Source organism: Scyliorhinus canicula, chromosome 2, assembly GCF_902713615.1.
Source record: "Scyliorhinus canicula chromosome 2, sScyCan1.1, whole genome shotgun sequence".
In the NCBI taxonomy this organism is placed as follows: domain Eukaryota; kingdom Metazoa; phylum Chordata; class Chondrichthyes; order Carcharhiniformes; family Scyliorhinidae; genus Scyliorhinus; species Scyliorhinus canicula.
This window is the reverse complement of record NC_052147.1, coordinates 100,760,298-100,771,689: the sequence shown is the minus strand read 5'-3', so window position 1 is coordinate 100,771,689 and position 11,392 is coordinate 100,760,298. Positions and strand designations below refer to the sequence as shown.

Genomic DNA, 11,392 nt, shown 5'->3' with positions numbered 1-11,392 from the left:
GGGTGGTAAGAGAGGAGGAGCTCTGACAGCTCTGCAAGAAGCGGTTGGTTTGAAGATTAGAAAGGGAACATCTTTCTCAGCTTTGCTAGAAGAAAATCCATACCATGGAGTAATGGTAAGAAAACAAGTGCAGAGATCTGAAGAACAGCTTGTTAAGGAGACTATAGAAATGAAATGAAAATGAAAATCGCTTGTCACGAGTAGGCTTCAATGAAGTTACTGTGAAAAGCCCCAGAAATGAAGAGAAGTTCTCAAGAACTCTGAGGTTAATGGTACTGGAACAGAGCACTTCTCAGTAAAGACAGACAGAGCTGAGAAGAAGGCTGAGACACCAGAAAGATATCTGAAGTGATTTTCAGGTTTGTGAGATTTTACTACAGCCTGTGTAATATACGCTGAAATAACTATGGGAATCAGTGGCTGGAAATCGGAGTTGTGTAAAAGCAGTTAAGACAAAGGAAACCTAAAAAGGGGGTGGTGTAAAATCCTGGACTGGATTTGATGTTAAAAGGGGGGTGGAAGCTTTGTTTAAAAGTATCATTTGGAAAACCCGATCTGGGTTTAGGAATGCAAACCTCTAAGGCAAAACATTATTGAGAGAGAATATTTTAACGCATGTTTTTGGAAACGCAGTTTGGAAACTCTCATGGGATCATCACCTGGGGGAGAAGAGAAATCCACAGCCACTAATATGGGTTGAGAGGGGACTGGGTATTTGACCACAGTCATCTTGTGTGCTTAAAAGGGACATTGTGTGTTCATGAGACGATGTACTTTGTAATCCACGTCAATCCTAAATCTGTGTGTAATTGTTAAGATCATGGGGAGTAAAGGAGTGTTTTATCATAATCCAAATTTTGTATGTTTAATAAATGTTTTTTTCTTGCTGTTAAAACTAGTTAACAGTCTTTTTAAATAATCTTTATTGTCACAAGTAAGCTTACATTAACACTGCAATGAAGTTACTGTAAAAAGCCCCTAGTTGTCACATTCCGGCACCTGTTCGGGTACACTGAGGGCAAATTCAGAATGTCCAAATTACCCAATAGCACGTCTTTCGGGACTTGTGGGAGGAAACTGGAGCACCCGGAGGAAACCCACGCAGACACAGGGAGAACATGCAGACTCCGCACAGACAGTGACCCAAGCCGGGAATCGAACCTGGGACCCTGGCGCCAGGGTTCCATTATGGGATCTTCCCATCCAGTTATAACAGTAACTGGAATCGTAACAAAAATGGGGGTTCTCATGAGCTTTCAAACTGTGGAGAAAGGGTTATTGGGTTCTGATTAATAATAACTTGTTGGGACAGTTTGAAACATGGAATGCAAGTCATTGGATGCTGAATAGTAAAACCTGTTCTGGGATTTATTGTTGAATTGTGGGATCTGTGAATTCTTAAGGAATATAAGTGGGATACCAAGGTACTGGAAAAAGGAACTGAAATAACTGTGAGGTATATTGTATTGGTTAGAATCCAAAATGGCATTGGAAATGGCTAAGATTTTCCTAAAGACGGAAAGCTAAGATTATTGAAAGAATTGTGAAATATTCAAAGTTCTCCAAAAAGTAAGGAAATTGAATTAGCTAAAATTCAATTGCAAATGAAACAATTAGAAATGAAGGAAAAAGATCAAGAGAAAGAAATGGAAATTAAGAAAATTGAATTGGAGGCAAAGGAAAAAGAGAAAGATACAGAATTGGAGAAATGTGAAATGCAGGAAAAGCAAAAAGGGAAAGAGAGAGAGAATTGGAAATGTAGAAGTTAGCAAGAGAAGAAAGGGAAAAGGAGAAGGAGAGAAAAGAGACGACAGAGCAGGTTGAAGATGGTCATAATTCTGGAATCTAATGGGTAAATGTTTAAATTTATACAACTTCTTCCAAAGTTTGAGGAAAATGGAAGCATTCTTTATTTTATTTTTGAAAAGATAGCTAAACAGATGAGATGGCCAAAAGAAACACAACGTAAACTGGGATCCTAACATCATCTGCGTCTTAAATGGGACACCCTTGGGCTGGATTCTCCGCTGTCGGGATTCTCCGTTGCGCCAGCAGCGCACCCACGCCAGGATTTTCCCGACGGACTGGTGCAGCAGGACTGAGAGTCCTGCCCCTTATTTTTAAACAGTGCCCTATTTCTAGTCTCCAGCAATGGGGCATCCACCCTTTCAAGTCTTTTCAAGATATATGTTTCAATAAGATCACCTCTCATTCTTCTGAACTCCAACAGATACAGGCCCAGCCTGCCCGACCATCCCTCGTCAGGGCTACGTGGGACGACCATCCAACGATCAGAAATTCGGGGCCAATAGGTTCAAGTCCTACTCCCAGAGAATTGAGTAAATAATATAGCCTGTCTCTCCACTGCATTGGAGCAATCTATCGCAGGGAGCAGCAGAGAGAAGCTGGCCGATGTGGCACAGGCACACAGGGAGGTGGCCCAGTCCCAGATGGAGATGGTGCAGTGACTGGCTGATGTGACACAAAGCCAGAAGGTGCCGGCAGAGTCAATGGGTGATGTGGCGCAGGTTCAGAGTGAGATAGTCCACACCCTGTACTGCATGGCCGCAAGCGTGCAGACCCCAATCGAGACCAGAGCGGACCTCCAGGACTGACCGCGCAAGGTGGCGAGGAAGCCTTAGGGGATAGCTCTGCTCGCACCCCCGTCCCATGGAGTAGCCCGGGGGCCACTGGGCACCCGGAGGGAGGAGGAGGTGACTCCTGCAGGAAAGGCGATAGAACACCGCAGCACCTCGCACTGCCCACCCCCCCCTCCTTTGCCTGGGGCATCTGGTGGGCAGCGGGCAGAACAGGCCAGAACCACACCACCTCGGACGCCTGAGCAACGGCCCGGCTGCTCAAGAAGACGGCCGCCAACGGGGACCCAGGTCACAGGGCGGGATTAACAGCAGCCTGCCTCCACTCGTGATGCACTATCTGGGGATCCACTACATGTAGCATTAGGGCCCGTACGACCAGAAAGCTAGACACTAGTTAAGTTGGCATGGGTGCAGGGCACAGTTTAGTTCTAGGGTCGAGGGCACAAATCTTTATAAATTGTCACATTAAACATCTGTTCACACTGTTACAACCTGCCTCGGTGCTCCGTCAAATGGGTGTGAGGGGTGGGCTGGTCTGGGCTGGCCATAGAGGGTTCATGTGGTGTGGTGAGGGGGGTGGGGAATGGGTGGTCATTGTGGGTGGCCTGGGTCCCACCACCATCAATCCAAGAATTTGATGGGACCATGTGATAGTATGTTCAACTCACATGCAGGTGGACGGTGGAAAGTGCCATGCGGAGCACCAGAGCTCATTGTAGAGCGGGTCGTCATAATCCTCCATCCCATGTTACAGACACGGTGTTGCAGCCAACCCAGGGCCCGTACCCCGTAATGCGTCAGGTATGTTTCACAGAGGGGGTTGCAGGTAAGGGGGCGGCCAGGGAGGCAGAGGTGTTTGGGGGTGGGATGCGGAGTCCGTGCCCCTGGCCAGTCCTCCCCTAGTTGGTGAACCTGGAGACGATCGGAGCGTTCTGTGCGCATTGGCCCTGGCGTACGTGTCATGTGGCCTCCCTTGCCTGGCTGGGCTCCATATTCTGCCCACCCTTGCCCGCCCCCACATCCTCCTCATCAGACAAGGACTAGTGTTCCTGCTTCTCCTCCAGCATATCACGCCTCTGCTGCAATGTTGTGGAGGATGCAGCAGGCTGCCACGATGCGGGCCACCCTCTCAGCATCTCCAGAGCTGTTCAGGCACTTGAACCACATCTTCAGGAAACCAAAACACAGCTCAATCACACTCCTGGTCGCGGCATGGGTGCTGTTGTAGCGGGTCTCAGCGTTGGTCTGTGGCCTCCGGATAGGTGTGATCAGCCACAACTTGGTGGATAACCCCTGTTGCCCAGGAACCAACATTGCCTGGGGTGGGGGGGGGGGGGGGGGGGGGGGGGGGGGGGGTCTTGAACATGTCAGCAATCATCGAGTTTGAGCAGCACGATGGCGCAGTGGAAGCTGCTGCCTCACAGCGTCAAGGACCAGGTTCGCTCTGGTCGTGGGTCACTGTCCCTGTGGAGTTTGCATATTCTCCCCATGTCTGCATGGGTCTCACTCCCACAACCCAAAGGATGTGCAGGGTAGGTGACCTGCCAATGCTAAATTTCCCCTTAATTGGACATCTGCAGGTGCTCGTAGGGAGACATTTGCCCGTTGACCACCCCGTAGATCCGGGGCACCCCGACGATGGCAGCGAACCCTGCTGCTTGGGCATCCTGGTGGGCCCGGTCCACATTGAAGTGGATGTATTGAGCCGCCTTGGCATACAGGGCCTTCGTGACAGCACGGATATACCTGTGCACCAAGGTCTGTGAGATCCCGGACTCGGCCCCTGAAAGGACCTTGTCGCATAAATGTTCAGAGCGACAGTCACCTTGATGGCTCCCAGGAGCGGGTATCATCCTCCATATTCCCCGCGGTGTCAGGTGTCCCATGACCTGGCAGATATGTCGCACTGTTTCCCTGCTCAGCTGGAGTCTTCGACTGCATATCAGGTCTGGCAGGTCCTCGAATGACGGGTGCAGCCAGTACACATGAGGCCTCATGCGGCGCCTCCTTTGCACCTCCACCTCCTCAGCCTATTGAGTGGCCGGCTCCATCCTGGGCAGCTGCCTCCTGTTCCTCTGTGGCACTCTCCGCTGCCGCACACTTGGCTGTTGCACGCTCTTCTCTCTCCCTTATCAGCTATAATGCCGGTTTCACAATTTTTAAAAGCACAAGTGAACCTCTCTGTCGGGAACTCGGCCCATCGGAGGCGGAGAATCATGGAGGCCCTAGAGATTACCCGGTCGGGAGGGCAGCATGGTGGCACAGTAGTTAGCATTGCAGCCTCAGGGTGCCGAGGTCCCAGGTTCGATCCCAGCCCTGGGTCACTGTCCGTGTGGAGTTTGCTCATTCTCCCCGTGTTTGCGTGGGTTTTGCCCCCACAACCCAAAGATCATAGAATCACAGAATCTCCAGTGCAGAAGGAGACCATTCAGCCCATCCAGTCTGCACCAGCCTTTACAAAGCCCACATATCTATCCTATCCCCGTAACCCCACTTAACATTTTTTGGATACATAAGGGCAATTTAGCATGGCCAATCCACCTAACCTGCACATCTTATGGACTGTGGGGAGGAAACCGGAGCACCCGGAGGCAACCCACGCAGACACGGGGAGAACGTGCAGACTCCGCACAGACAGTGATCCTAGCAGGAAATCGAACCTGGGACCCTGGAGCTGTGAAGCAACTGTGCTCGCAGGGTAGGTGGATTGGCCACGCTAAAATTGCCCCTTGATTGGAAACAAAAATTAATTGTGTACTCTAAATTTATATTTTTAAAAAATACCGGGTGGGGCTCGCTAATGACATGCAAATAGTGTTTAGAACATAGAACATAGAACAGTACAGCACAGAACAGGCCCTTCGGCCCTCAATGTTGTGCCGAGCCATGATCACCCTACTCAAACCCACGTATCCACCCTATACCCATAACCCAACAACCCCCCCCCCTTAACCTTACTTTTTTATTAGGACACTACGGGCAATTTAGCATGGCCAATCCACCTAACCCGCACATCTTTGGAGTGTGGGAGGAAACCGGAGCACCCGGAGGAAACCCACGCACACAGGGGGAGGACGTGCAGACTCCGCACAGACAGTGACCCAGCCGGGAATCGAACCTGGGACCCTGGAGCTGTGAAGCCTTCCCGTTTACTGTGCATGTGTTCTGGAATGAATTGGTGCCACTGTCGAGGTGACGGAGAATTACGGTGTTGTACTGGGTATCACCATTGCTGTAGGCGGTTGGACTCCTCCAGCTACCTGCAGGTACTGGATGCTCACTGACAACTGCTCATGTCGTCCCTGACTGTGCGACTGCATCTCCACTATGGATGGGAATGTTTCTTCCAGAAACTCGAGACCCATCTGTATGGCAGCTAGTCCCTCCGACCGTCCGCCCCCTTAGGTGCTCCTACCTCCACCTGCTGTACCAGAGCAGCTGTGTGATGCGCACCAGATAGTGTTCCAGAGGCCTCTTCACTAAACTGCCCAATCGAACTGTGTGTATCTGGGATGGTGGAGGGTGTTCGAGACAGCTGTGATGGGAAATCACTGTCATCCTCGGATTCGAGCTCCGGGGTCTCCTGGGTCTCTGGAGTTGGGCTGATGTCCAAACTGCTCTCCTCGTCAGTGCTCGGCTCACAGGGGAGCTCCAGCTGTGGCACTGGCTGGGGGCGGGGGATGCCAGATGGACCCGCCTCATCACCAGCAGATCCTGCAAGACACAAGACAAGATGCATGATGCAGGAGGGGAGTGGTGGTGGGCATGTGGGTCGGGGGTGGTGTTGTGGGGATGAGGGTGGTGTGTGGGTGAGGGCAGTGTGTGTTGGGGGGGTTGATAGACGTGTCATGGTGAACCGCCACTCAGCAGTGTCTCACTTCCTCACCCATAGCCGAGTTCCACCTTGGCGACCTCCCTTTCCTCCGGGCCGCCAACCACATCCAGGACCCTCTGCCCAGCCATAGTGAGGGGCCGCAGATCCGACGGTTCCTCACAAATCTTCTTCTGCTCCCAGTGGTTGTGGGTGGCCTTCTCCTGGGGAGGGGGGTGGGGAAACAAAAAGCAACAGTGTTAGACCGTTCGACACATGAAGCCCAGGGGGTGGACAGCTGATGGCCTCTGTGGCCAGGGCACTTGGCCATGGCGGCCAGTATGGGTACCGGCCTGTGGGGCAGGGTGGGGGTTTGGATGTCCTCCTAGTGGGCACTAGTGCCAGGGGCACAGTGCTGCCCACTCACCCTGACCGTCTTGAGGAGGTTGTGAGTTTTTCCAGAACGGCTGACTCATCTGGATGGTGTTGCCCACGGCCTCTGCCACCTCAGCGGCAGCTGGCAGTCTCCTTCCTGTGCCGGGGTACAGGTGGCAGAGGCCATGGGCAACACCATCCGGATGAGTCAGCAGTCCTCGGAAAACTCACAACCTCCTCAACCTTCTCTGCACCTCCAACACGTCCAAGAGGGTCTGCAGCTCGCTATCAGTGAATCTTGGACCTGCTCTCCTCACTGCAATTGTGTTGGCTGGGATGGTGTGTGTGGGGAGTGGTGTGTATGTGGGGAGTGGTGTGTATGGGGGGAGTGGTGTGTATGGGGGGAGTGGTGTGTATGGGGGGAGTGGTGTGTATGGGGGGAGTGGTGTGTATGGGGGGAGTGGTGTGTGTGTGGGGAGTGGTGTGTGTGTGGGGAGTGGTGTGTGTGTGGGGAGTGGTGTGTGTGTGGGGAGTGGTGTGTGTGTGGGGAGTGGTGTGTGTGTGGGGAGTGGTGTGTGTGTGGGGAGTGGTGTGTGTGTGGGGAGTGGTGTGTGTGTGGGGAGTGGTGTGTGTGTGGGGAGTGGTGTGTGTGTGGGGAGTGGTGTGTGTGTGGGGAGTGGTGTGTGTGGGGAGTGGTGCGTATGTGGGGAGTGGTGCGTGTATGGGGAGTGGTGCGTGTATGGGGAGTGGTGCGTGTATGGGGAGTGGTGTGTATGGGGAGTGGCGTGTGTGGGGAGTGGTGTGTATGGGGAGTGGTGTGTGTGTGGGGAGTGGGGTGTGTGTGGGGAGAGGGGTGTGTGTGGGGAGAGGGGTGTGTGTGGGGAGTGGGGTGTGTGTGGGGAGTGGGGTGTGTGTGGGGAGTGGTGTGTGTGGGGAGTGGTGTGTATGGGGAGTGGTGTATGGGGAGTGGTGTATGTGGGGAGTGGTGTGTATGGGGAGTGGTGTGTGTGTGGGGAGTGGTGTGTGTGTGGAGTGTGGGGTGTGTGTGGAGAGTGGGGTGTGTGTGGAGAGTGGGGTGTGTGGGGAGTGGGGTGTGTGGGGAGTGGGGTGTGTGTGGGGGGAGTGGTGCGTGTGTGGGGAGTGGTGCGTGTATGGGGAGTGGTGCGTGTATGGGGAGTGGTGTGTATGGGGAGTGGTGTGTGTGGGGAGTGGTGTGTATGGGGAGTGGTGTGTGTGTGGGGAGAGGGGTGTGTGTGGGGAGAGGGGTGTGTGTGGGGAGTGGGGTGTGTGTGGGGAGTGGGGTGTGTGTGGGGAGTGGTGTGTATGGGGAGTGGTGTGTATGGGGAGTGGTGTGTATGGGGAGTGGTGTGTATGGGGAGTGGTGTGTGTGGGGAGTGGTGCGTGTATGGGGAGTGGTGCGTGTATGGGGAGTGGTGTGTATGGGGAGTGGTGTGTGTGGGGAGTGGTGTATATGGGGAGTGGTGTGTGTGGGGAGTGGTGCGTGTATGGGGAGTGGTGCGTGTATGGGGAGTGGTGTGTATGGGGAGTGGTGTGTATGGGGAGTGGTGTGTGTGGGGAGTGGTGTGTATGGGGAGTGGTGTGTGTGTGGGGAGAGGGGTGTGTGTGGGGAGAGGGGTGTGTGTGGGGAGAGGGGTGTGTGTGGGGAGTGGGGTTTGTGTGGGGAGTGGGGTGTGTGTGGGGAGTGTAGTATATGGGGAGTGGTGTGTATGTGGGGAGAGGGGTGTGTGTGGGGAGAGGGGTGTGTGTGGGGAGAGGGGTGTGTGTGGGGAGTGGGGTGTATGTGGGGAGTGGGGTGTATGTGGGGAGTGGGGTGTATGTGGGGAGTGGTGTGTATGGGGAGTGGTGTGTATGTGGGGAGAGGGGTGTGTGTGGGGAGAGGGGTGTGTGTGGGGAGAGGGGTGTGTGTGGGGAGTGGGGTGTGTGTGGGGAGTGGTGTGTATGGGGAGTGGTGTGTATGGGGAGTGGTGTGTATGGGGAGTGGTGTGTATGGGGAGTGGTGTGTATGGGGAGTGGTGTGTATGGGGAGTGGTGTGTATGGGGAGTGGTGTGTATGTGGGGAGTGGGGTGTGTATGTGGGGAGTGGGGTGTGTATGTGGGGAGTGGTGTGTATGGGGAGTGGTGTGTATGGGGAGTGGTGTGTATGGGGAGTGGTGTGTATGGGGAGTGGTGTGTGTGTGGGGAGTGGTGTGTGTGTGGGGAGTGGTGTGTGTGAGGAGTGGTGTGTGTGGGGAGTGGGGTGTGTGTGGGGAGTGGGGTGTGTGTGGGGAGTGGTGTGTATGGGGAGTGGTGTGTATGGGGAGTGGTGTGTATGGGGAGTGGTGTGTATGGGGAGTGGTGTGTATGGGGAGTGGTGTGTATGTGCAGCTGCAGCTTGTCAGTCTCCTGAGTGTGAATTGCAAAATTGCGAATCCATACCGTTTCTCGTTCTAATCAATTTGTTCCATGTGGCGCTAGTGCTAGCCCCTTAGAGGTAGCAGAATCAGTTCAGGTGTGGTGCTTGTTTTTCTCTCGTGAAAGTCCACAAATTCTGCGTTGTCGTCAACACTTAGGGCGTGATTCTCCGCAAATGCGGAGAGTCGCAAAGGCTGGCCGTGTTTCACGGCAGCCTCCGCGCCCCCTCCCGGCACCCTTGGCACGGCCGTGGTGCGGCTGTGCCAATCGGTGCCATGGTTGTCCGGAACGGCACTTTGCGGCCGTTTTCACGAACGGCGAGAGCAGGTGTGTTTGCGTTCGTGAAAACGGCCGTAAAGGCCTGGGAACTCGGCCCATCGGCCAGGGGAGAATCGCTGTTCGCCGTAAAAAACGGCGAGCAGCGATTTGTGTCGTGGGGTGGCCGTGGTGGGGGGGGGGGGGGGGGGGGGGAGAATAGCGGGAGGTCGGGAAAAATGTCGGGAAGGCCCTCCCGCTATTCTCCGACCCGTTGTGGGCAGCGGAGAATCGCGCCCTCGCGGAGAATTCCCACCCAGCATGTAAGAGATGCACAATTACTGCTGATAGACATCTACTGTCAGTCCCTGGAACCCAGTACTCCTTTAACATCTTGATCTAATATTTTATGGAGCTATCTGAGTGCATATGCAAGCGAATATTCCACTCAATGGATCTTTAATAAAATTGGCACATATATGGGCAGCACAATGGTTAGCTATGTTGCTTTACAATTCCAGGGTCCCAAGTTCGATTCCCAGCTTGGGTCACTGTCTGTGCGGAGTCTGCACGTTTTCCCCGTGTCTGCGTGGGGTTCCTCCGGGTGCTCCGGTTTCCTCCCACAAGTCCTGAAAGACGTGCTTGTCGGGCGTATTGGACATTCTGAATTCTCCCTCAGTGTATCCGAACAGGCACCAGAATGTGGCCTCGGGGATGTTCACAGTAACTTAATTGAAGCGTTAATGTAAGCCTACTTGTGAAAATAAAGTAAGAAGTCTTACAACACCAGGTTAAAGTCCAACAGGTTTGTTTCAAACACGAGCTTTCGGAGCACGGCTCCTTCTTCAGGTGAATGGAAAGGCTTGTTCCAGAAATGTTTCACATTGTGAAAATAAAGATTATAATGATACTTTTGGATTGGATTGGATTGGATTTTCTGAAGGGCTTTGCAATGCAGAACGCTGCTGCTAAATGCTTTGTTTTCCAGGTAGGTGAGAGGACTGGCGATTGCTTTGGAAGTAGATGGACATAGCAGCTGTGAGTGAGAGAGAAAGTGAGTGAGTCAGCTGCTGTGCACAATGCGAGATGTTTGCTGACATCAAACTTCCGTATGTGGCAGCAGTTGCAGCAGACAGACAGAGAGAGAGGGAGTTGCAGAGCAGCAGCTTCATGCAGCCGCTGCCTGGCTCTGCTTCTGAGTTCGCCGGTCACCCATGAGAAGCGTGGCACGATGCTCCACCGCAAGTCGTACACAGTGACCGAGACGTCGCGGGCAAAGAGGAACTGCAGCCCCCAGGCACCGCAGGACAGGTTCAGCATGGTGGAGCTGGGCTCCGCTGCCAATACTTCCGCCGGTGCAGCGAGCAGGCGGCTGGCGGGGGACAACTCGGTCTGCAGGCTGGACGCGGTCGAGCTGCAACCCGCCCTCCACCTTTTCCCCAGTGTCCCACAGCTCACCATCACCTCGGACGAGGGGACGACCCAGGACAGCCTGGACCTGGAGCTGGACTCCAACATCAAAGTGTGCCGCAAGCTCTCCAGCTCCTCCCTCTCGTCCACCGGCTCTTCTCTCTTCGAAGAGTCTGAGGATGATCTCCTCGCCGACACTGACACCCACAACAAAGAGTCCGGGGAGCAAGAGGAGATTCTGGTGAGTGCAAATGTGCCCAACTTTCACTTCATTGCACCGGGAGGGGTCTCAGAGTGGGTATGCGAGAATGATTACAGAGGAGGAACAAAGCTATCCCATTATTCCCAGTGGGCAGGTTGAATAGAGGTATTCAAAATCATCAAGGGTTTGGAAGAGAGCGGGAAGTTTCCACTGGTGGAAAGAATGGGAACCAGAGGATTAACAACCACAAATAAGCAGAGATGAGCACTTTTCTTCTTATCTGCCAAGTTGTTAAGATCTGGGTTGCACCGTCTGAAAAAGGTGCGA

General features: G+C 53.7%; 1 protein-coding gene across 1 annotated transcript in view; it reads left to right on the top strand.

Annotated features, from left to right (window-relative positions):
- The first annotated feature begins 10,587 nt into the window (after window positions 1–10,587).
- Window positions 10,588–11,392, top strand: part of itpka (inositol-trisphosphate 3-kinase A) — an 87,127-nt gene continuing 86,322 nt past the window's right edge. The window contains exon 1 of the mRNA XM_038784035.1: window positions 10,588–11,104. Within this exon, the coding sequence (XP_038639963.1) occupies window positions 10,685–11,104 (420 nt within the window). The 5' untranslated portion in view covers window positions 10,588–10,684. The remainder of the gene's footprint in view (window positions 11,105–11,392) is intronic.